Source organism: Pezoporus flaviventris, unplaced genomic scaffold (assembly GCF_033815535.1).
Source record: "Pezoporus flaviventris isolate CSIRO_AGI_PZ_B2104156 unplaced genomic scaffold, CSIRO_AGI_Pfla_v1 ptg000031l, whole genome shotgun sequence".
Taxonomy (NCBI): domain Eukaryota; kingdom Metazoa; phylum Chordata; class Aves; order Psittaciformes; family Psittacidae; genus Pezoporus; species Pezoporus flaviventris.
Window position 1 is genome coordinate 68,025,310 of NW_026892579.1, and position 23,476 is coordinate 68,048,785.

The window sequence follows — 23,476 nt, forward strand, 5'->3', positions numbered from 1 at the left end:
AATCAAGACCTTCAAAGGATATTCCATTAGTTTGCAAGTAACTCATATCCAAATAGAAAAATGGGGGCTCAGTACATAGAATTACTTTGCCAACACGATCAGAGGATTTGCTTCTGCAGTGTAGAGTACCCCCATCAGGTACTCTTAAAATAGTGGCATTCAACTATCAATAGTGAGTAGTAGCTTCTAAAAGCTTCTATTCCCCCCCCCCCATGGATCAATGCTTAAGAGATGCCAGAGACACCCTAAAATCATAATCTGGTATGTAAAAAATCCATCTTTTTGGTTAAATATTATAACTGGTGTAGTTATCTCAAATTTAGGTTTGAATTTTAGGATCTTATTTTTTACTCATCCAACTGCCTTTCCCAAATGTTTCCTGTTAACATTCATCGGTGTTCTTGTTGGCTTTTATAGGTGGCCAGGTAAAAGGATAACAGCTTCTTATTCTGATAACCCTGATATTTTCAAGCAATTGCAAATATAAAACAAGAAAATGTAAAGAAGAGAAAGGGACAACCTGTATAGTAGAATAATACAGGGTTTCCAATCGCTGATACAAAATACAGGCTTAAAAGCTGCTTCTAAACACACATTCTCTGTGCGAGAACTTTTGACGTTACATGGTGTTTGAAACAGAACCTTTCCTATATTAACATATAAAAATATACATTTGTTAAAAATGAACAAAGACCACTTAGATTTCTGAGAAGCAAAACAAGGCCTTCTTGGACAGAAACTCCATTTCCTTCTGTTTTGTGTGAAGTAAACCTGCCAGCCTGAACTGGTGGCTTCCCAACCCTCTTCCTATGGATGCCTGTACAACACACTGGAAAGAGGGTTCCTTTCTTAAGTACCTTTTGTCTGTGAATCCCTGTAACAGCAGTTGAAAAGTACTGGCTTAAAGTCTACCCTCAGACATGGGGGATTTCTTTAAAAGATGGGTTACAACAGCATCTAAACACAGGTAACGGGAGATGAGAGTTTCTGAATGTTCTTGCTGCATTGTGACTTCAAGTCATATTCTGAATTTTAACATTTTGGCTTTATTCTTTATATTAGAAACTAAAAGGAGGCACTGATAAGTTATGGCTTGTTTGTGTCCAAGTCTCCTGTGCTTTGGCTTTCAGGGGTTTGACATGAGCCAAGGGGAAGAAGTCTTCCCTTGACAGTAAGAAAGGTTTATCCTCTTTTTTTAAAGACAAAATAATATGTAAAGGGTAAAGTGACTAATTCAGTGCAATAACTTCATTTCAGTGAAGCAGAACATTGAAGAGGTAAATGTTCTATTGTGCATTTACTATGCAGTTTACAACTCTTACTTAACGTTTACCTCTTCAGCTGACAGGGACCCTCACCTTTGCTCTGGAATCAGAAAGAACTACCACTTAAAATCAATGGGAGTTGTATTTAAATGTAGACTTTCATCTTAAAAATACTCTAAATATTTCTTTTAAACCTGAAATTGTAATTATAGTCTTCAAACGAAGAGTTCTCTTGAGCTTTTCAGAAAGATGCAGTCTTTGGCTAAAAGCCCAATATACCAAATTCAAACCTAAATAAAACACTTTCTCTGCTCCCTTTTCTATTGGCTCCTGAAAGAATTAGTTTTGTAATGGTGTGTTTTAGTGACCAACTACTATTCTAAATATGAAAATAAGATAGCATAGTACAGAGAAACATGCCTCCAAGTCATATATCCGTTGTGCAATGAAACCATTCCTCTGAAGGTGAAGTAAGATCACTAAAAGAAATAAACTATTGTCCTGGGTTCAGGCTGAAACCACAACAACTATTTATAGACTGTTGAGGTTTTGATGCTTTTCTAAGAGTTTCTTTACTAGTGTTTCTAAGGAGAAGAGATGCTCGTCTACATCCTCTGGTACGAGGTTTCTGATGGAACTGGCAAGTTCAAACAGGTATTCTGTGTTTCTTCCACTAGGACCAACTGCATTCAGAATCTGTTCCGCAATCTCCTCCAGAGGAGCAGGACCAAGGTAGTTAGGGTTGTCACAGGTGCCAATGTAGAGCAGGACATCAAATGGCTCTACTGAGGAGTCTTTGGGGTAGAAATTGACAGTTGCAGTCCTGTAGCCTCCTTTCTCTCTGAAGTCCAGGTATGCCTTTACTTCACATTCTTGTCCAGGTGGCAGTCTGTAAGCAACACCCCATACACACCCCTGTTGCAGGACAGAAGAGGAGAAAATCCAAGCAGGGTTTAAAAGGGTACTCAGAAATCAATGCATTTACGTAAAACTCTCCTAAATACATTAATTTTCTTCAATTTTCAGTCCTTTTATAGCTCACACTGTTTCTGGAGAGAAGCATAAACTAAAAGGGTAATTTACAGATTGATCATCCACTTTCTTGCTAATGCTGAGGCCTTTCTTACCAAGTAATTTGTTGTGACCATTAAATTTGAAGCAGTAAATAGCCTTGGCACAGGCTACTGAGGTGCTGGCAAAAAGGATAGAGATTTTGTCAGGTCAGGAAGATAAGTTTGTATCTGAAAATTAAAATTTTAAATAGTGCCAAATTTGAAGGAGTTTTGATGAGACCCTCACGCTGCTTAGTTGCAGTTTCATGTCTAAGGACCCGAGTGTCACCTACATCTGTCACATGCACTTGGAGGGGTGAGTGTGGTGATCTTACTGCATTGAAACTGAATCGGAGAAGAACAAGCTGAGAGATAAACCTTCATTTTGCATAATGAAATGTGGCATACCCAGCATGTCAGCAAACAGTGAGCTTAAATTTCATGATTGTCCTTGAGAATCTGAGTATGTCTTTATCCTCTTCATAAATACTTTCTCAGAGGTGTTATCTTATACTCTCCTACCAAGTTTTCTATAAATCAGTCAGATCTGTGTAGGAAGAGATGTACGTGGGGGTTTTGTTTTGAAGTAGCATAGAGAAGTGACAATGGTCTGTTATCTACTGACAGCTACAGGGCGTTTCTTACCAGCGCTGTTGTACAGCGAATGGTAGTTTGTTTTGTCTGCTGGCAACATCAAATGCGGATTCTTCTGCAGTTAAATTGGTCTGTGTCAGTGCTACAGTAATGATGGCAAAGCAGTTAAGGTGTGTGTTTTGTTGTTGCTTTGGTCTGTGGTGTGCTGTTGGGTTTTTATCCCTACACTGGATTTCAATATTCAGTCAAGATCCCAGACAGTGCTGGGGTGATGGTATTAATTCATGAGTATTGGATTTTGCACTCAGACCATATACTGGTCAAAGGCAATTTATTAAAAAATAATTAAAAAATCAAGAATAATTTTCTACACATCTTTTGTAGCTGGTTACAGCATTTGATGTAATGAGTGCACAAATGGGTTCCCTGCTTCCCCTCAGCATCCTGAGATATTGAGGTCCTGGAGTGGGGCCAGAGAAGGGCAGCAGAGCTGGTGAAGGACCTGGAGCACAAGTGTGATGGGGAAGGGCTGAGGGACCTGGGGGGCTCTGTGGAGAAGAGAAGGCTCAGGAGGGACCTGATGGCTCCCTACAACTGCCTGACAGGAGGATGGAGCCAGGAGGGGCTGGGCTCTGCTCCCAGGGAGCAAGGGATGGGACAAGAGGAAACGGCCTCAAGCTGCACTAGGGCAGGTTTAGATGGAGCTGAGGAACAATTCCTGCCCCAGAGAGTGCTCAGGCATTGGAACAGGCTGCCCAGGGCAGGGCTGCAGTCACCGGCCCTGCAAGGGGTCACACCCCGTGGAGACGAGGCCTCAGTGTCATGGGTTAGTGCTGGGGAACGGTTGGACCTGATGAGTTTAGAGGGCTTTTCCAACCTGGTTGATTCTGGGATCTGGGTTCCCTCCAGCTGCATGAAATGTATTAGTTTTAAAACTAGCCTCTTCTGCACATTTTATTCTCTTGTGTCAAATCTGGCATTCAGACCTGCTTTGGTGCTGACAGGAACATACATGTGGGTGTGGTGGAGACAGGGATTAGAGCAGACAAGTGCTGCTCGTTCATTTAGTTTTCAGGACAAGGGATTCCTGTTTCAGGTAATGGGAATTATAACCCAGTAACCAGACAGGGAACATGATTGGGTTTTTGTGTGTGGTTTCCTCTTAACTGGCAAAGAAATTCAGGTAGAACAAGTAGAATTAACTCTGTAGATGAGATGTTTCCAAGCTGTGCTATGTGTATCACTAGTGGAAAAGGACACACACAGGTTAGCATGGAGCTTTGCCACTGAAAGGACCACTGCTGCTTAGTGTGCGTGCACAGGGGAGTAACTGCTACCGTCTGCTAAGATACCTTCAGCATAAGGTAGAATTAGTAACTGAAATGAAAGCAAATGATTTGTTGTATCATTTTATGTTGATGTGTAAAGGGAGATGATGTGGCCACATCAGGTTCTGGAGAAAAGGATTAAAAACCCAACCAAGCAAAACTGGTTTGCTAAGGGGAAACAAGTTTCTATGGGAACAAGAAAGTTTGCTTATCAATACCAACTGAGTGACAGCAAACACAACTATTCTTTGTCTCTATAGGCGCCTGTGTAACATAATGGTACCCAGCAGTACAGTGATGTGAAACCCCTGACTAGAAAGGTACAGAAATACACAGTGAGAGACCGGGCACTGCATTCTGCTGCTTTTGCTAACTGCAAAGAACAGCTGAAGTTTTCAACTGCACTAGACTTACCTCTCTTGGTGGCTATTGTGTCAGGGGAACAGGTAGGTATGGCAGCAAGAGCATTACTGATTATATAGATAAGCAAGTGTAAATCAAAACTAAATGACTACCAAAATACATGTCTTCCATGTCTTGTGGCCTGGTGTTGTGTGGCCTTGCCCTCCCTCTGCTACCATGCCATCCTTTCTTCCCTCTCATCCCCCCTGGAAGCACTAGTACCTGCAGGAATTCCCTCTCCTGGGGAGGAGGGAGGCTGGAAGGACACAACCATTACAGCCATCCCAGCAAGGGGCCAGAATATAGCATGAGCCCAGTGGTCAGCAGGAAATGGGAAAGCATTGCATCTGAGGTGTATCCTGCAACAGCTGCCCCAGGCTCCCCCAGCCTAGCAGAAGGCTCTTGTCCCAGCTGGTGAGCAGTCCAACTGAGGGCTTTCTAGGGGTAAGAGCCCTAGAACTAACCCTAGTGGTTAGCTGTAAGGTGCTGCCTTTACTATCAAACAGAATTAGAAATGGGTAACATGGATTTCAGTGGCTGGAGAACAGCCCTGAGGGAAAGGATTTGGCAGTGCTGGGTGAGGAGAAGCTCACCCTGACCCAGCTTCAGTGCGTGCTTGAGCTCAGAAGTCCCCATGTGCTGGGCTGCAACCCCAGAGTGTGTGCAGCAGCTCAGGGAGGGGATCCTGTCCCTCTGCTGTGCCCTGGGGAGACCCCCTCTTGCAGCCCTGATCCAGCTCTGGGGCAGCAGCACAAGAAGGATGTGGAGCTGCTGGAGCGAGGCCAGAGGAGGCCATGGAGCTGCTGTGAGGGCTGGAGCAGCTCTGCTCTGGAGCCAGGCTGAGAGAGCTGGGCTGGGGCAGCCTGGAGAAGAGAAGGCTCCTGAAGGGGAGACCTGAGAGCAGCTCCAGTGCCTGAAGGGGCTGCAGGAAACCTGGAGAGGGGCTTGGGACAAGGGATGCAGGGACAGGCCAAGGGGAGTGGCTTGAACCTGCCCGAGGGGAGACTGAGCTGAGCTCTTAGGCAGAAGCTCTTCCCTGTGAGGGTGCTGAGGCGCTGGCACAGGGTGCCCAGAGAAGCTGTGGCTGCCCCATCCCTGGCAGTGTTCAAGGCCAGGTTGGACACAGGGGCTTGGAGCAAGCTGCTCTGGTGGAAGGGGTCCCTGTCAGTGGCAGGGGGTTGGAACTGGATGAGCTTTAAGGTCTCTTCCAACACAAACCAGTTTGGGATTCTATAATTCTATGATCATTGAGAATGGTACACTTGGGCCAGTGACCATTTTCTCTCAATGGGAGCTAATTTCACAATATTATGTAAAAGCAAACACAGGAGTTGTGGCATTTAATTCCTTAAGCATTTTATCTGTGTAGCAAAACAATGAAGCAATATCTCCTTTTTCATCACTGAAATGTAGTTGTGATTTATTTCATTTCACTTTGGGAGGGCAAAATTACAGTTCTGACAAACATCTAGGGTCTACTATTGGTGTATTGTCAGCACTACACCTATCCTGGAAGTGAAGTTCTGCATGTTCCAACTGGGCAGCTGAAGTGACTACTCCAGAAAATACTTTCAATATACCTTTGGTAGTGACAGACCCAGAGTACTTCCAGTTTCTTCATTTGGAATTATTGATTTATTTTAAATGATCTAGAGTCATTGGAATGACACCAAGAAATTTTGAGGGAACTTTTCACTGCACTAAAGATAACTCTGTTATTTGCTTGGAGAGAAGCAAAAATGAATAGAGACTTACTACACAGGCTGGAAATGCAACAGGACATTCGGTACACTACAGAGACAGAACAGGAGTACTGTACCTCAGGATCTTCCACCAGAGTCACAACTCTTCCAGGCTACAATGAAAGAGAGTAGTTCAGTTAGAGGCTTTTACCCTAAATCCTGAGCCAAACCAAACCAAGAAACACTGAGGAATAATGAAAGGGTCAGAGAACTAATCCAGGACCATCTTGGTAAGGTCTGTTCTGTGAGATCCAGTATAAATACTTCCTGAGCATAGCTTTGGATTTGTTTTAGATAAACAGAATGTGAAATTCTGAGTGGAAGGTGGCAGCAACAAGGAGGTTAAATTAAGGGCAGGCAGCAACAGAAAGGTTTTGAATGGCTTTGCTTTGTGTGTGCTCTCCTCACTCAATTCTATCCCCATTTAAAACAGTGCCAATAATTCGTTAATGTAAAACTAACTGGATTCTACAAAGTGTTAATCACACACTATGACGCATGGCAACTTCTAGGTTTATAAGCTCTTAGCTACTTAGATGGTTTGAAAACACACAGCAAAGAAACCTGCTAGTAATTCTTAGTAAGCACCAGGTTATTCTAAATTGACAAAAGAAGTTTATATTGTGCAAAAGACTGTTTTCTCCTTTTCCCCATTCCAGCTCATTGTTCCTGACTGGGCAGAGGGAGGATATCTTGGTAATGGCTTGTTTTGCCAAGGAATTACTACTTGCTGGAAGAGTAAGAATCCAGTATGCAAATACTGAAAACTGTTGAAATTGGTCATATAACCCAGAGAATACAACTTTAAAACATAATACCCTATGGAGAACTACACTTGTAGTTTAAAACCACTAATCTTGGCATCAGATTTTTTGCAAGTGTACAAATGTCTCTGATTTGAGGCGGGGAAAGCAGAGGTACCAACATTCAATTTTAGTATAGGATGGAAATTCATTTTCTTGGGAGTGACAAAGATGATCTGAATGTGACACACTTAGATGCCTTTCAGTTAGTCTTGAGTAATTTTGAGTCTTAGGCGACTACATTTCAGTCTTTAAGGCAATTTCACTGCCATGCCCATGCTTTTGTGTTTAGTAAGTCTGTAGTTGGGCTTGTCTCCCTCATGGAATCACAGAATAGTACTATAAGCGTGGGGTTTTCTCCTACACAGTTATCAGCTGCAAGCCAAACAGGAAATCTAGGGTTTTTTTTTTGCAGAGCACTTTTAGATACCACCAACTGTAGATACTACTTATTCAGGTCTGTTACAGTCTTAAAGGCTCTTTATTTATAAGCTCTGAGGTGCTGTGGGTTTTCGCTTTTATGCCAGGTCTCTCCCACATCAGCCATCTACTCCTGACCTGATTGATAAAATAAGGCAACAAAACTAAATGAATACTAAATGATTACTATTTGAGTACTCCAAGGAAACCATGATTAATCACAGTAACTCGGGTGTTCCTTTTGGGAAGTATTTCCATAGCCATCAATACTTCCTTCACATGTACACTCAAAACTGGTCCCTAAGATCTTGTAAACTGTGGATTAAAGACATGTTCTGGGGTGGGAAGCAGCTTTCTCTTTATCACCAGGAATGATTGTGGCTGAAGCCTAAATACTAAATAAAAGTAAAGTACTGGGGTAAACTGGAATAAGATCTTCCACTGTTACTGTTCTCAGTGGCACCATAAACTGCTCAGCTACTGAAATGCCTAAATATTTACTGATAGATGAATCCATGGACTTTTGTATCTGGAATAAAAGGAAATCTGACCTTAGAAAGAATTATAGCTTGACTACCTCTTCAGGTTGTTTTCAGAAAGGGAGATGTAAGTTTACTAATAAGTAGAATCATAGAATAATCATAGAATAGTTTGGGTTGGAAAGGACCTTAAGATCATCAAGTTCCAACATCCCTGCCATGGGCAGGGACACCTCACACTAAACCAGCTCACCCAAGGCCTTGTCCAACCTGACCTTGAACACTGCCAGGGAAATAGGAAGGTAATAACTGGTTTCTTTGAAAGCACCGATTTATTTTGCCAAAGGCTGGCCTTTTCTATGTCCTTTTCCTGTGCTCATTATGGGGTGACAGGAGCCTCCCTCTGTCCTCTATAGCTCCCTCACAGGCAGCCATCCAGGGTAAAGCAGGGGATCACAGAGGTGGGAAGGCACCTCTGCAGGTGCTCCAGTCCAACCTCCTTTCTTCCCCCATTCACTTCTAACAAACTAAAAGCCCTTCATTACCTTAAACTGATTTCACCTCAGGTTGATGTGGTAGCTCTACGTGTGCAGATACCCATGGTGTTTCTATCTGGACACATTTGGACAGTGGTAGGAGACAGCTGGAGCTGTGTTCATCATGCCACTGAGTTTCCCTGGGATTTTTCCTAAGCAGGACTGGGAATGCTGCTGGTGTGAGACTCCCAAATGTCAGATGTGCTGTGCAGCCAATTGAGAGCTGGTGTCAGACCAAGGAGAGGCTGAAGTGAGTGGTCTGAGCTGGGAGGGGGGATTGAGAGGAGGGGAAGCCAACCGTCACTGGTCTGGCAGCAGCAAGCTGTTAGTGTGGTTCACACCACACTGCGATAGGAACAGCTGTAACCCTTGAATGCATTTATACTTCCCTGCTCTTGAATGCAAAAGCAAACTCCTTAATGTCTGAGAAAACTCGTGTGAATCGTGCAGGTGTGCGTTTCTGTTGATGTTTCTGAAGCTTGCACTAAAAAAACTGGAATTTGCTATTTACGAAAACATTTTTCTTCCTTATTCAGTAAGAAGCCCACAACATTATTTTGCAGGGAGCACTGGTTTTGCCTGGTAAAACTCAAGCTGCTTTAATGTACTATTCAGAATAATCCTCTGAAAATCTTGTTTTTAATTACATCTAATGCATAAGTTGCCATATATTCTTTCAAATTCAACATCCTGTAAGCTGTAAAATACAGTCCCATGATTAATTATTCTTTATAACTCATTAACCGTCTTATTAGAGTATGAGTTGAGCAGTTCAAAGTACAATTAGAGGTCAACCATGTCCTGCGCTACCAGCTTCCAGCCATTGTACCTGAAAGTGCTCCGTGTGGTTTTGTTTGCAGACCCTGGAATGCTGGAGCAGCCGGTGCTTTCAGGAGAGCATTTTAACTTGTTGGCTATTACTTTAGTGCTGTTCTTTGAAATGTGTTAGTACTGAAGGAGCAGTTTGACCTGTAGCTCACCCACAGGAGATTCAATTCATCACTGATGTCAAGGACTGTAAAGATTTTATAGTTGCCTGGTCTCAGCTCTGTATCCTCTCAGCATGCACTGAGGGAGCCTTTTTGCCTTGCAAGTAGGAGTAACAACCCAGGGACTGCAGGAATACAAAAGACATTAACTTGTTGATGCTGGGAGAAAGTGTATTTTGTTCGTGCTAGGTGTTTTATGTAAAACATCAATGCATTAACCATTTAGATAGTGAGCTGTGTCTTCAAGTCTGTCCAAACAAGCACTGAAATAGAACAATGTATGGGGGGGGGCGGTGTTTTGTTTTAAGGCCCTGTACACCTGCAGATGATGGTTCTGGGTTATGATCTTGACCAGAGGAGAAATACAAGTGTCTCGGCTTCTTAAAACCAAGTATACTTGTGGATAGTAACCTGGTGTGGGCATTTTGCAAGATGCTAAGTATCTGTGCAACGACAGTTACTCTGTGAGTATTATCCTGAATTCCAGCTTGGCCCAGCAGAAAATATCATGGAATCAGAGAATGGATTGGGTTGGAAAAGATCTTAAGATCATCCAGCTCCAAGCCCTGCCACGGGCAGGGACCCCTTCCACTAGAGCAGCTTGCTCCAAGCCCCTGTGTCCAACCTGCCCTTGAACACTGCCAGGGATGGGGCAGCCACAGCTTCTCTGGGCACCCTGTGCCAGCGCCTCAGCACCCTCACAGGGAAGAGCTTCTGTCTAAGAGCTCATCTCAGTCTCCCCTCTGGCAGGTTCAAGCCATTCCCCTTGTCCCATCCCTGCAGGCCCCTGTCCAAAGCCCCTCTCCAGGTTTCCTGCAGCCCCTTCAGGCACTGGAGCTGCTCTCAGGTGCTGCCCCAGCCCAGCTCTCTCAGCCTGGCTCCAGAGCAGAGCTGCTCCAGCCCTCGCAGCATCTCCATGGCCTCCTCTGGACTCACTCCAACAGCTCCACGTCCCTCTTGTGCTCTTGCCTCAGAGCTGGATCAGGGCTGCAGGTGGAATCCTTATGCCTTTCCTGGACAAGGAGCTCTTCTAAAGCCATATTCCCACTTGCGAGTGGAGCTACCAGGGTGCAGGTTAGATGTCATAGGGAGCATTAGGAAAACACTTCCACAGTACAAACCCAGCAGTCAGCGTGTGCCCGTTGTTGCAGAGCTGTGTGGCAGTGGCTGTTTCTATACATTGTGATCAGCTTGTGTTTCTGATCAGTAAATCCTGAGCAGCATCTGCAGCCCTAAAGGCTCTGCCCCACCCTCATTCATCTCCAGTGCTGGGTGCTTCTGTAACCTATTGTGTCTAATATTTGTTGAGCTCTTTAGAATTACAGAAGAGCTACAGCCCTTCTGTATTTGGGAGGGTGGTACAGGCTTTCAATGGGGAGTAAGACTGTTCTCACTCCTGTGGTTTCAAAACAGCTATGTTTACATGAAATTGGGAACACTCACTTCTGGAATTGTAGTTTCTTTTTCTTGGTGACTTTCTTCCTATTTTCAAACAGTACTTCCTCCTCCATGACTTTCCTTTTGAAAGTAGAAAGGCTCAAAACTGGTGAGGTGGTTGCTCAGGTCGACACTTCTGGCCTTTCCTTGCTAACTCACTCACCTTTTCCTTGCTAAGTAACTCACCTTTTCCTTGCTAACTCACCTTTCTGTTCAAAGCCTGACACCCACACTGAGGTATTCTCCCTGAGTTACTGAGATGAATGTCTATAATAAATAACATGGTAAATTTTGAGCTGTTAAAAGGACTGGTGGTTATTTTTGTTACCATTCTCCTCCTCTTTGAAGTTCATTTTGTTGTTTGTTGGGTTTTTTCAATTGCTAGTACACAAGAAGGGCATTTGGACACGGGCCTGTAGGGACGGGCCAAGGGGAATGGCTTGAACCTGCCCGAGGGGAGACTGAGATGAGCTCTTAGGCAGAAGCTCTTCCCTGTGAGGGTGCTGAGGCGCTGGCACAGGGTGCCCAGAGAAGCTGTGGCTGCCCCATCCCTGGCAGTGTTCAAGGCCAGGTTGGACACAGGGGCTTGGAGCAAGCTGCTCTAGTGGAAGGGGTCCCTGCCCGTGGCAGGGGTTGGGACTGGAGGAGCTTTAAGGTCCCCTCCAACACAAACCAGGATAGGATTCTATGAAGAAATCCAATTGTTGAGCTTTAGGAAACACTCCTCGGCACGATGCAATGGATGATAAATCAGAGTGGAAACACTGCGCCTCTGCCCTATACAGAAGTCGCCTGGAGCGGCAGGAAGCGGCTGCTGCTCGCAAGAGGGACTTAATTCAAGGGTAAAAGCGTGGCCGAGGCCCCGCAGCACGGAGCTCCGCACCCGCGGAAGGGCCGCTCTGCCCTTGCGCAGGGGAGGAAGGAGGCCGGTGTGTCCCGCGCGGCCGCGTCCCGCCTCACCTTGCCCGGCACGCCGCGGTGGTCCGTGCTGCCCTGCCAGAACCGGCGGCTGTAGCCCAGGACGCGCCCCACCATCTTCTGCTCGTAGGGGAAATCCACCTTCCAGATGAGGGAGCCGTAGCCGAACACCCACATGGCCGCCCGCCCGCCTGCCCCACTGCCGGGCGGCACGGCACGGCCCGGGCCTGCGCACTGCCTCCGGGGCGGCCCCGCCGGGAGCCGGCTCCTCGCCTTGTGGCTGTTGGCCGGGGGAATATTACCACCACCACCCCCCCCCCCGCCCTCCGAACTGTGTGCAGGGAGCCACTGGGTACCTATGGCACCCCCAAAACCGCTGCAGAACGAACCAAACCGACCTCATACGTGTTCTGTGCTGACAGGCGCCTCTTTCCCCTCCTCTCCTCCCCTTTCTTCCTCCCGCAGAGCTGGCCGGACGCAGGGATGGATTTCACGGAAGCCTACTCGGATCGGTGTTCTGCCGTGGGGCTGGCGGCCAGGGAAGGGAACGTTAAAGTGCTGAGGAAGCTCATCAAGCAGGGATACAGCACTGACGTTCCCGATAACAGGGGCTGGGTGCCAGTCCACGAAGCAGCAGCTCGTGGTTCGAGTGAGTGTCTGAGGCTGCTTGTTCGTGCAGGTGAGGAAAACTTGATGTGAAGTAGTGGGGTTTTCTGCTAAATTACACTGCCATTAGAATACATAGATTTCTTTCACCATATTCTTAGTTATTTTGTGAATTTATATGTGGTTTCCTAGATACTGACTCTACATAGTGAAGAGAAATGGGCACATTGTAGCCTGTGAATGACACTGGGTTTTACTCTGTCTTCTCTGCCCAAAGCTGTTATCTGTGTAGGGCCAGCAATAACTGACGCTGCTGCTTGGAAGAGGTGATAACAACACGTTTGCGCATACACTGTAGGCCACAGATCTCAAATAACTGGGTTATGTGAAGAAAATAACTGTGGTTTATAATCCATTACTAAATACACTCTCATTTTTCTCTTTCATTACTCTCCTGTAGCTCCATCTGATGACTATGTGAACTCCAAGACGTTTGAAGGGATGTCTGCACTGCACCTTGCAGCACGCCGTGGCTCTGTGGAAAGCATCCGTGTTCTCCTGGAGGCCGGGGCTGACCCCAATGACGTTACCATGGAAAGAACCACCCCCCTGTTCCTAGGTGACACAAGCTTTCTTGGGATCTCAGAACACCCAATGGGTGGGGAAAAGCTTATTCACTGAGTTTAAACTCACCAGAGTTCACTCACTGCCTACCAGGCTTTATGTTTTAGTAGCCTAAATAAAAGGCTTTCGACTCAGAGATGGTGCATGACTAGGAATTACTTTTCATTTATGGATAATTCTGCTTCAGGCTGTGTGTGCAAACAAAACTATGAAACCAAATTGGCTTTCATCACCACCTGCTCTTTCTTTCTAGCAAAGAAAAATAGGATTACACCTGTATGAGGGTGTTTCAAGTCTTATTCTAACTCCTTCCTACTTCTTCTGTGAAACGCCTCTTATTCTTTCTGCAGTTCCTAGTTTAGCAGTTACAGCAGTTAAAAGTCCATTATTACAGTTTTTTTCACTGTGATTTGATGTAAATAATAGCTTAGAACAATTGGCAACAGATAGCACTTATGGGGGAATCATCATTAAAAGCACGCTGGATAACGATAATTAAGACTGTATGTGGATTAGACAAGGGGAAAGAATGGTTCTGGGGCTGTGTGTCCATGAGAGAGTTAAAAAGGACCAAGTTTCTGGTCAGGTTAGTGCAGGCTCTGTGGTGGAGCTATGGCACAGCTCTGTGTTAGATGTCGAGTACTACAAGCCAGAGGCACTGCTCTGGAGAGCAGTGTGTGCCACAGGAAAGAGGGAGGAGAGAAGCTTGCTGTTACCTGTCTTAGCACAGGGTAGGTGGGGTTTTCACAGGTCTAACTAAAAGCTCTGCAGTCAAATTTCCATTCTCCAACACTGCTTTGGGGCTGTAAGTTTAAAAGGCAAGGAAACAAATATTGAAGGTGAGTTTAAAAGAATTCAGTTTAAGGTGAGTTTAAAAGGATTGTGATTATTGTGCAGGGAAGTGAGCAGTGAGACCATCTGAGTTTTTTAGGGAGCTCTTGAAATCCATTTAATTGGAATTTCTTGGCCTCTTTTTTCCCTGTTTCATTCCCAGCTGTTGAAAATGGCAATACAGACTCTGTAACCTTCCTGCTCCAACATGGGGCGAATGTTCAAGGACCTCATTCCTTGTCTGGATGGAATTCTTTGCACCAAGCTTCTTTACAGGTAACCTGTAAGTGTATCATATAATTTCCATGTAACTGGTGTATTCTGAGTGATAACTTCTGCATTTCTTGGCCTCTATATAGAAGTGTTTTTCCTAACCTACCCTATAGTCAGAATGGGATCTAAAGGCTGAAGTGCTTGCAGTGCACTGAAGTGGAGCTGAAACTGCAGGAGATGCTGATGTTGGGAAGCAATAATTATTTAGAAGCATTATTTAATCAGTGTTGGTTGATTAATTAATTAGAAATATTGCATGTACTCCCAAGCTTACCTGTTGGATTTGGGAAGTGAATCTCTTACAGGATATTTTGACACAGAGTTCTGTCTAGTATCTCATCGTCAGTGAGATGTGAGACCTGTTTCTGGATATGTTAATGGCTCTTAAACTTGTTGATGAATGATTCTAATAATTTAATTTCTGTTTGTATGTAGCCTTTAAATGAGCAAGTGTGGAAAAATCAAATGAAACCTGTCTGATTGTTTGCCAGTAAATTCTCAGTATATCTTTAGAATTGAAGTATATTCTTATTTCTGCTTAGAATGTGTGGAGAAAAGGAGATTAAGTCAGTGTTCTGCTGCTTTGTTGTTTGAGAATACAAATATCTATTTCAGGAATGCACTGAGATCATTCAAATGCTCCTGGAGAAAGGGGCAGGCAAGGAATGTAAGGATGACTTTGGAATTACGCCGCTCTTCGTTGCTGCTCAGTATGGAAAGCTGGAGAGTTTACGACTGCTCATATCCCATGGTAATAGTGATCACCCATTTAGCTTCACTGTTCTTAAACTTACGTCACCCTGTCACCACTTTAGTTCTGCTCCTGCGCTTCAGAACTTCACATTTTGTCATTTTTAAATGTAGTTTTAGTTGTTGATGGATGTGCAAAACCATCTTCATTGCTTAAATTTAATATAGTTGTCAGCAAGCGATGGTAGGACATAAGAAATTAAATAGCAAATTAAAAGATCAAGGATCATTAAAGGTCTTCTAGAAGCCCTCCATAGTGCTACACGAATAGACTGGTTTTGATGACATTGCTCTTCTAATACAATATAGACTTGCAGACTCAGCCAGGCTGGAAAAGCCCTTCAAGCTCATCCAGTCCAACCATTCCCAGCACTGCCAAGGCCACCAATAACCCATGGCACTGAGGCCTCGTCTCCACGGGCTGTGAACCCTTGCAGGGACGGTGACTGCAGCCCTGCCCTGGGCAGCCTGTTCCAATGCCTGAGCACCCTCTGGGGAAGGAATTGTTCCTCAGCTCCATCTAAACCTGCCCTGGTGCAGCTTGAGGCTGTTTCTTCTTGTCCTGTCACCTCTTCCTTGGGAGAAGAGGCAAAGAGAAGATGCCTCTCTCTGGTCATGGAGTGACAGCAACAGTTTCACATAATCACTAAGTTTTGTATATGTCCAAGTTCATGTGTCCTTACAACCAAAATGAATTGCCGTAACTATTAAGCCTGATGGAGCCATGACCTGACCATGTAAAAAGTTCTGGTGTCCTCAAAATAAAAAGGACATGGAACTGTTGGAACAAGTCCCGAGGAGGCCACGAGGATGCTCAGGGACTGGAGCATCTCCTGTATGAAGAGAGGCTGAGAAAGTTGGGGCTGTTCAGCCAGGAGAAGAAAAGGCTGCGTGGAGACATCAGAGCAGCTTCTGGTGTCTGAAGGGGGGCTATAAGGATGCTGGGGAGGGACTCTTCATTAGGGACTGTAGTGACAGGACAAGGGGTGATGGGTTCAAACTTAAACAGGGGAAGTTTAGATTGGATATAAGGAGGAAGTTCTTTACTGTGGCTGCCCCATCCCTGGCAGTGTTCAAGGCCAGGTTGGACACAGGGGCTTGGAGCAAGCTGCTCTAGTGGAAGGTGTCCCTGTCAGTGGCAGGGGTTGGAGCTGGATGAGCTTTAAGCTCCCTTCCAACCCCAACTATTCCATGATTCTGTGCTTCCTTAATGCTGCAGAAAACCTCTGTTGCTACGAAGTTGCTCTGTGAAAACCAGTTCATTTGTTGTTTATTCTGTGTCCTGCAGAGGTGATTTAAAGTGCTACCTTTTTCCCTCAGGTGCAGATGTAAACTGTCAAGCCAAGGACAGAGCCACTCCGCTGCTGATTGCTGCCCAGGAGGGCCACCTCGAGTGTGTGAGGCTGCTGTTAGCCAGTGGGGCAGACCCAAACCTCTACTGCAATGAGGATAACTGGCAGTTACCTATTCATGCAGCTGCTGAAATGGGCCATGACAAGTAGGTGGTGAAAGGGACATTCAGACAGAAGAGTCTGGTAATAAAAACTTAATAGACAAAGATGAAGTTCAGCTTTAAAAGGAAGAAAAATGAGTTCTAGTTGATTTGTAGTTTATAATTCCTAATTATATTTGAATATTAAATGTCTCTTTGTAGTCACAGTAAAGTGACTAACTGTATGAAATTCAGCGTCTCAGCTGGGTCGGATCCATCTCCTGATGAGCTGAAAGTGGTTTCCACAGTGCTGAACCAATATCAATTCATAGAATCATAGAATGGTTTGGGTTGGAAAGGACCTTAAGATCACCCAGTTCCAACCCCCCTGCCATGGGCAGGGACACCTCACACTAAACCAGCTCACCCAAGGCCTCGTCCAACCTGGTCTTGAACACTGCCAGGGATGGAGCATTCACAAACTCCCTGGGCAACCCATTCCAGTGCCTCACCACCCTAACAGGAAAGAATTTCCTCCTTAGATCCAATCTAAACCTCCCCTGTTTAAGTTTTAACCTGTTACCCCTTGTCCTGTCACTACAGTCCCTAATGAAGAGTCCCTCCCCAGCATCCCTATAGCCCCCTTCAGATACTGGAAGCTGCTCTGAGGTCTCCACACAGTCTTCTCTTCTCCAGACTGAACAGCCCCAACTTTCTCAGCCTGTCTTCATACATGATTCACTCAGTAGTCATTCTAAATTAAATTCTAATTACGTTAAAATTCATTTAGAAATATAAATAACAATAGCATATGACTTATACCTGCCTTGAACAGCTGCTAATTATAATTCTGTTCCTGTTAACTAGCAGAAGTAATCATATGCAAATAATGAGCTGAACCAGCCAGAAAAGTGAAGGCACAAACCATTTCCTTTAATCCTTCCAGAAATGCATTTGTAGCTTTGCTCAGTCCCAGTGATACTTCCACAGCAGAAAGGCAGGAGTGGAAAGAGGTTCCCAGAGTTGGCAGAAGCATCTCTTGGGAACCCCGTGATTTGCACGTGTGCTACAGCACTTCATAGAATCCCAGCCTGGTTCGTGTTGGAAGGGACCTTAAAGCTCCTCCAGCTCCAACCCCTGCCATGGGCAGGGACCCCTTCCACTAGAGCAGCTTGCTCCAAGCCCCTGTGTCCAACCTGGCCTTGAGCACTGCCAGGGATGGGGCAGCCACAGCTTCTCTGGGCACGCTGTACCAGCGCCTCAGCACCCACACAAGGAGAACTTCTTCCTTATATCCAACTTGAACTCTCCTGTTTAAAGTTAAACATATTAACGGTGATAGTAACTGCAGAATTATTTGTAGATGCTTGATCTTAACCCCTGGCAAGAAGAGCTTATCAGTTGAGCTGTCACTAAAGTTTGTGCATCAAATGGATGCCTCTCCTCAAACTGAAGAAGAGGGCAGGCTGTAGTAGACACTGAGGAAGCTGGGTTTGTCCATTTGCTCAGAAACAGAAGCTGGGTTGGCAAAGTTGCCACTACTAGCAATGTCTAAATCAAATGCTGCCTTTGTAGCTTCTGCAACAAGATGTAACTGACAGCCTCTGAGCAGCATCACTGAATTCCAGCAGCAAAGGAATTAGTGTCACTAATTTTTGTTAGCTGGGAAGGATGCAGACCAGAGGTGTGAGCTATGAAACAGAACTGTTTCACTGTTTCAGTATCTCAGTGTTGTTGAACAGAAGTAAATACTCATTTTATTTGCAACTCCCACTTCCAGTTTGCTTCCAGGCTTCTTAGAAGTCTAGAGGTAGTGTGTAGTGGGGCTCTATTGCTGTAAAAAGGATTGTTGGATGGTAGGAGATAATCTGTCTCTGCTTTAAAATACTTAACTGCCAACCTAAATCTATGCCAAAGCACAATTTGTTGTGGGGCTGTGTGTGAAATGCTAAGGGTTGTTCTGTAATGGAAACTCAGTGTGTAACAAACATGTAGAACTTTCCTCTTGAGCTGTAATGACCATATGAAAACCAACCATACATTTAAAATGCATCATTGCTTAAGATCTCACAATAAATAGTGCTTTTCAATATTTTCAGGATATTGGAGTTACTAATCCCAGTTACTGATCGAATCTGTGACAAAGGCAAAGGCAAAGTGAGCCCTGTGTATTCAGCAGTGTATGGTGGTAATAAGGAATGTTTGGAGATGTTACTCAGAGAAGGCTACAGTCCAGATGCTCAGGAGTGCCTTAACTTCGACTGCAGGTCACCCATGTGTATGGTCTTCCAAAAGAAGTAAGTAGACCTCTTGTATTTTGAAACTATTTGTAATTATATTGGTCTTTATTTAACTTTTATTTCCAGTGTGCCATTTTCCTGCCCTCCTTCCTCAAACCTTGAGCTGAGAGCGTTAAACTTTGAGTATCTGAATGGTGAGTGGGGTTTGGATTCAGTACCTGAGCTGAGGAACCTCGCTGGAATCGCCAAGGGGAAGCTCAGCTCTTGGAAGAACAGTCTTGTAGAACATAATTGCAGTTTTCCTGCTTTCAGAAGGCCTTCTCAGCACCTCTCTGTCTTCTGGAAACATGACTTGGTGCTGTAGTTGGATGCAAAGGACTCTTGAGTAGGCAGATGCTTTTCAGTAAGGATGAGTGCTTGGCAAATAGTGTTTTCCTTTTCTGTATGCCCACCTTGTGCATAAACCAAGCTGAATTAATCAGCTCACCATGAGAGCTGTAAGGAGGACTGGGAGCTGAATGACATGTTCTTTTAGATCATGACCCATTTCTTTTTATCCCTGGTGAGGCACAGCCCTGGTGTTGAGCAGCAGATAAAGCAGTGCTTACTTCACGATGCAAAGGCTGTAATTTTGGAGGAAAAATAAGGTATACAAGCCTTACTCCTCAGTGTATATATGTGCTGTGCCAGTGAGGTGCTCCTTTACTACAGAAGTTTCTTCTTCCTTTCTCTGTGGGAAATCTGTTCATGGAGGAGTGAGCTATTGCTGAAACAGATCTAGTTGTTGCTGTCCCCGAACTCACCCTGTGCTCCTCCCAAACTAACTCGGTATCTAAACTAACATTCCAAGCCTTGAATACTGGCGCAGTTGAAAAGCTGGCAACAGAGCTGGTGCAGGACCTGGAGCACAAGTATGATGGGGAATGCCTGAGGGACCTGGGGGGTTCAGTGTGGAGAAGAGAAGGCTCAGGGGGGACCTGATGGCTCCCTACAAGTGCCTGAGAGGAGGATGGAGCCAGGAGGGGCTGGGCTCTGCTCCCAAGGAACAAGGGATGGGACAAGAGGAAACGGCCTCAAGCTGCACCAGGGCAGGTTTAGATGGAGCTGAGGAACAATTCCTGCCCCAGAGGGTGCTCAGGCATTGGAACAGGCTGCCCAGGGCAGGGCTGCAGTCACCGTCCCTGCAAGGGTTCACAGCCCGTGGAGACGAGGCCTCAGTGCCATGGGTTAGTGGTGGCCTTGAACACTGCCAGGGATGGGGCAGCCACAGTTTCTCTGGGCACCCTGTGCCAGTGCCTCAGCACCCTCCCAGGGAAGAGCTTCTGCCTAAGAGCTCATCTCAGTCTCCCCTCGGGCAGGTTCAAGCCATTCCCTTTTCTTTGGTTTGGGTGAATTTTTGGTAGAAATTTGCTTTCTCAGAAGTAGTGAAATGGTGGATGCTTCCTTAGGGAAAAAAAAGTAACAGGCTGTCCTGTTCCTTGTGTGCTCTTTGTAGGTATTTCTATTTCATTGATACTTTCCTGAAATACGGGATCACTTTACTGGGCATCAATCTGGGCTATTGCCTGTACCATGAGAAGTTTGCTTTGTTCCAACGCTTCTTGAAGCTGGGCTGTTTGCTGCCTTCTGGGGACCAGCTCTGGGACTTCCTGAGCTACACAATTCAAGCCCAAGAGGCATACAAGCAGTGGCTGCCTTATCTGCTCCTGGCTGGTTTTGACCCAGTGAATTTAATGCACAGACTCTGGTAAGCAGATAACGTTATCTTGTTGACTTAACTATTGTATGTTAATCCACAAAGCTGTTGCCAATGTGTGTTTCATAGGATAGCACTTGATAATCAGTTGCCATGATCAGGAGTGGGGAGGGTTCTGGGAAGTCTGGAATAAATCATTCATGGGTAATGGCTGGATTCAATAACACACCTTTCTTGTAGGCCAAAAGCCAGAATGGAGGTTGCTTCACCAATACCATGGGGGAAAGCACGATTCCAGAGTTTTATATCAAACATCTCTTCTTAGCCCCCAGATTTAGTTGTGTAATATGGTGATGGGAAGAAGACCTTCGGAGGAGGTCAGGAGGGGTGGGAAACAAATGTATAGTGAAGCTGGGCTGAGGCTGAGAGGAAAAGGATGCAGTTAGAGATTGTGGTGAACAGTCACGTTGCGCAAATGCCAATCTGAGCGTTTGCCATTGGGGTGTTTTAAGTTTTTCCACATAAAAATAACTTCTTGGCAATGTTTTATGCTTAATCAGACACTACAGAATGAATGAAACTTACACTTAACATTACAAAGTATTAGTGTTTTCTGTTTTTCTTGTCCATGACAATAATGTTGAGACTTTACTACCATGTATCTCAGCTATTAACATGACGTGAGGTGTATAAACTCATTACATGCATTACTTAACGGGGTGAAAGGAGAAGGAGTTTACTTTAAAGGAAATGTTTAATTAAAATGAAATACTGATTTGTATTTCAGCTACTGCTAAGGTATTGTAGTTTTGAATCCCTTCATTTATGACTTGGTGAGATTCTGTTAATTATTAGCACCTGTGGCTTTCTGACCAGTGATTAGAGGAGCAGATCTACAGCAGGGCATGTCTGTGCTTCTGTACATCAGATTTATTCATAGAAGTGAGTGTGAAAGTCCAGCCACTGCAAGATTGCAGTTCAGTGACTGAACAGGTATCACTGCCCACCTATATCATATATGATGTGTTTTGATATTTTGGTACTTAATCCACAAACACTTTTAGACCAATTGCTTCCTTCAATTATGGACTTTTTAAAATGACACTGCATCATAATCTATAAAACTGCTGGTCTTGTAAGTTTAATATTAACTATTCTGTCCTGGAGGATAGTAGGAGGACAGTAGAAAGCAAATGCCATTTATGGGTATGGTTCATTAACTGTCTCTGTCACATTGTGCAAAACAGCTACAGAATCCCAGCCTAGTTTGTGTTGCAAGGGACCTTAAAGCTCCTCCAGCTCCAACCCCTGCCACGGGCAGGGACCCCTTCCACTAGAGCAGGTTGCTCCAAGCCCCTGTGTCCAACCTGCCCTTGAACACTGCCAGGGATGGGGCAGCCACAGCTTCTCTGGGCACCCTGTGCCAGCACCTCAGCATCCTCACAGGGAATAAACTGCTCAATATAAATATAAAAAATCATAATAATAGAATCAATGATTAACTGCTCAGTGTAGAGGACTGACAGCTTTGATACCAGTAGAGCAGTGAAATCGCCATTCTCTGAAAGCAAGCCAGGCAGTCGCATCTCTCCTGCAGGGCTCCAGTGAATATATGAAAATCTAGTCAAATATGAAAAATGAAATCATACAAACTAGAAAGGACACAACATAATGTTGACATGAATCTGCTGTAAAAAACCCAAATGTATTACAAGGGATTAGTCTGGTATGTGTGTTTAGAGCATTTAGATTTCCATTCAGATGAATTGGATTGTACACACCCAGCCGAGGAGCTGTGGCTCTTCATCACACCTCATGTAAACCAGTTGTTTCACCTCCTTTTCCTTAAACCTTCTTGTGTGCTTTATCAATTGAGCTGTTATTAAAAGTTCTTTACACATGCTGAAGGTTTGAAATGTAAACCATGCTGACTTCTGGATACATAGAAATGCAGTCTCTGGTAGAAGAGTTTGAAATACCTGCACATCTTGTGGGGTTTTGTTGTAATAAACAAGTATCTCAGTAAATGCACATTTCCCCCCCCGCAGTGCAATGGTAATGCTTAGAATGCTCTGGTGTCTGGAGCTCTTATTAACATGTAGGTGGAAAGAGAGTAATAAATCAGTGCAGAGGAGAATGCTGCCTATTACTGAGGCATTTAAATCTCATAGTACATCTTTTTCTCTTACAGTCTATCTTACTTTTGAAAATAAATGAAGATAAAACTACATTAGTAAATGCTTATGCTGTTACTTGGACTTCTCTTTAGTGGTTTTCTCTTTCTGGGCTTAGGATGGAGGTTGATAAGGATTTGTTAGAAAATGTAAAGCTTTCTATGTGTTGTTTCCATTATTATATTTATGCAATCGTGTAAAATGCTGTTTTATGGGGATTTTTGTTATGTAGGATTTTATCCGTGGGAGATAATGCCCTTAATTTCACTCTGGAGTTCACCAACTGGAAAAGACTTCCTCCAGCTGTGGAGCAAGACCTTTCAGAATACAAGGAGACGTTCACTTGGACTCCAAAGAGCCACTTTGGTAAGTGCAGTGAGGGGAAACCAGTCTGTGTGTCCCAGCTTCCAGGCTGCGGGTGGGAATTGGCTCTGTGTGCTAATGCACCATGGCAAAGGAGGTTCCGTGGTTAACAGACATGGCTTGTCTGGAGACTGGGGAGCAGAAATAGCAGGTCCCCTAAACAAGCAAAACATATTGTCCTCAGTACGTGTTCAATTCATAGTTAGAATGTTTCAGGTAGGTATTGTCATGTTAAGGTATCGTGTCCACTTCAAGTGAATGCATGTGCTATAAATGTAAAATATGGGTAGTGACTGAATCATGCTGTGCCTTCCTGACATGGGTTGTTCAGCCTCTTAGAAGATTTAAGGGAAATGATCAGTATTACTTAGCTACGTTTCCTGGACAATTATCATGGAATCCCAGCCTGGTTTTGGTTGGAAGAGACCTTAACATTCATCCAGCTCCAAGCCCTGCCACGGGCAGGGACACCTTCCACTAGAGCAGCTTGCTCCAAGCCCCTGTGTCCAACCTGGCCTTGAA

General features: G+C 44.7%; 3 protein-coding genes across 6 annotated transcripts in view; 1 reads left to right on the forward strand and 2 right to left on the reverse strand.

Annotated features, from left to right (window-relative positions):
* The window catches only part of NPHP1 (nephrocystin 1), a 179,074-nt gene that overhangs the window by 132,475 nt on the left and 23,123 nt on the right, over positions 1–23,476 (reverse strand). The window lies entirely within an intron of this gene.
* Positions 1–23,476, forward strand: part of ASB3 (ankyrin repeat and SOCS box containing 3) — a 28,746-nt gene that overhangs the window by 4,212 nt on the left and 1,058 nt on the right. The window contains exons 2-9 of the mRNA XM_061461742.1: positions 12,431–12,644; positions 13,032–13,190; positions 14,190–14,302; positions 14,915–15,050; positions 16,370–16,547; positions 18,581–18,778; positions 20,217–20,468; positions 22,824–22,957. Of these exons, the coding sequence (XP_061317726.1) occupies positions 12,449–12,644; positions 13,032–13,190; positions 14,190–14,302; positions 14,915–15,050; positions 16,370–16,547; positions 18,581–18,778; positions 20,217–20,468; positions 22,824–22,957 (1,366 nt within the window). The 5' untranslated portion in view covers positions 12,431–12,448. The remainder of the gene's footprint in view (positions 1–12,430; positions 12,645–13,031; positions 13,191–14,189; positions 14,303–14,914; positions 15,051–16,369; positions 16,548–18,580; positions 18,779–20,216; positions 20,469–22,823; positions 22,958–23,476) is intronic.
* Positions 203–12,209, reverse strand: CHAC2 (ChaC glutathione specific gamma-glutamylcyclotransferase 2). 2 transcript variants are annotated; one of them, XM_061461744.1, is made up of 3 exons: positions 12,008–12,209; positions 6,461–6,496; positions 203–2,180 (listed from the first exon to the last, which is right to left on the reverse strand). In XM_061461744.1, the coding sequence occupies exons 1-3, from the start codon at positions 12,140–12,142 to the stop codon at positions 1,797–1,799; spliced, it is 555 nt and encodes a 184-aa protein (XP_061317728.1). In that variant the 5' UTR covers positions 12,143–12,209; the 3' UTR covers positions 203–1,796. The 2 variants fall into 2 exon arrangements, with proteins under 2 accessions (XP_061317728.1, XP_061317727.1); XM_061461743.1 differs by having other exon boundaries at positions 203–2,183.

Coding starts and splice junctions, on each gene's coding strand:
- CHAC2 (XM_061461743.1), bottom strand. CDS start 12,142: ATGTGGGTGTTCGGCTACGGCTCCCTCATCTGGAAGGTGGATTTCCCC. Junction 6,497..12,007: donor ACCGCGGCGTGCCGGGCAAG/GTGAGGCGGGAC, acceptor CTTTCATTGTAG/CCTGGAAGAGTTGTGACTCT. Junction 2,184..6,460: donor CTCTGGTGGAAGATCCTGAG/GTACAGTACTCC, acceptor TCTGTCCTGCAA/CAGGGGTGTGTATGGGGTGT.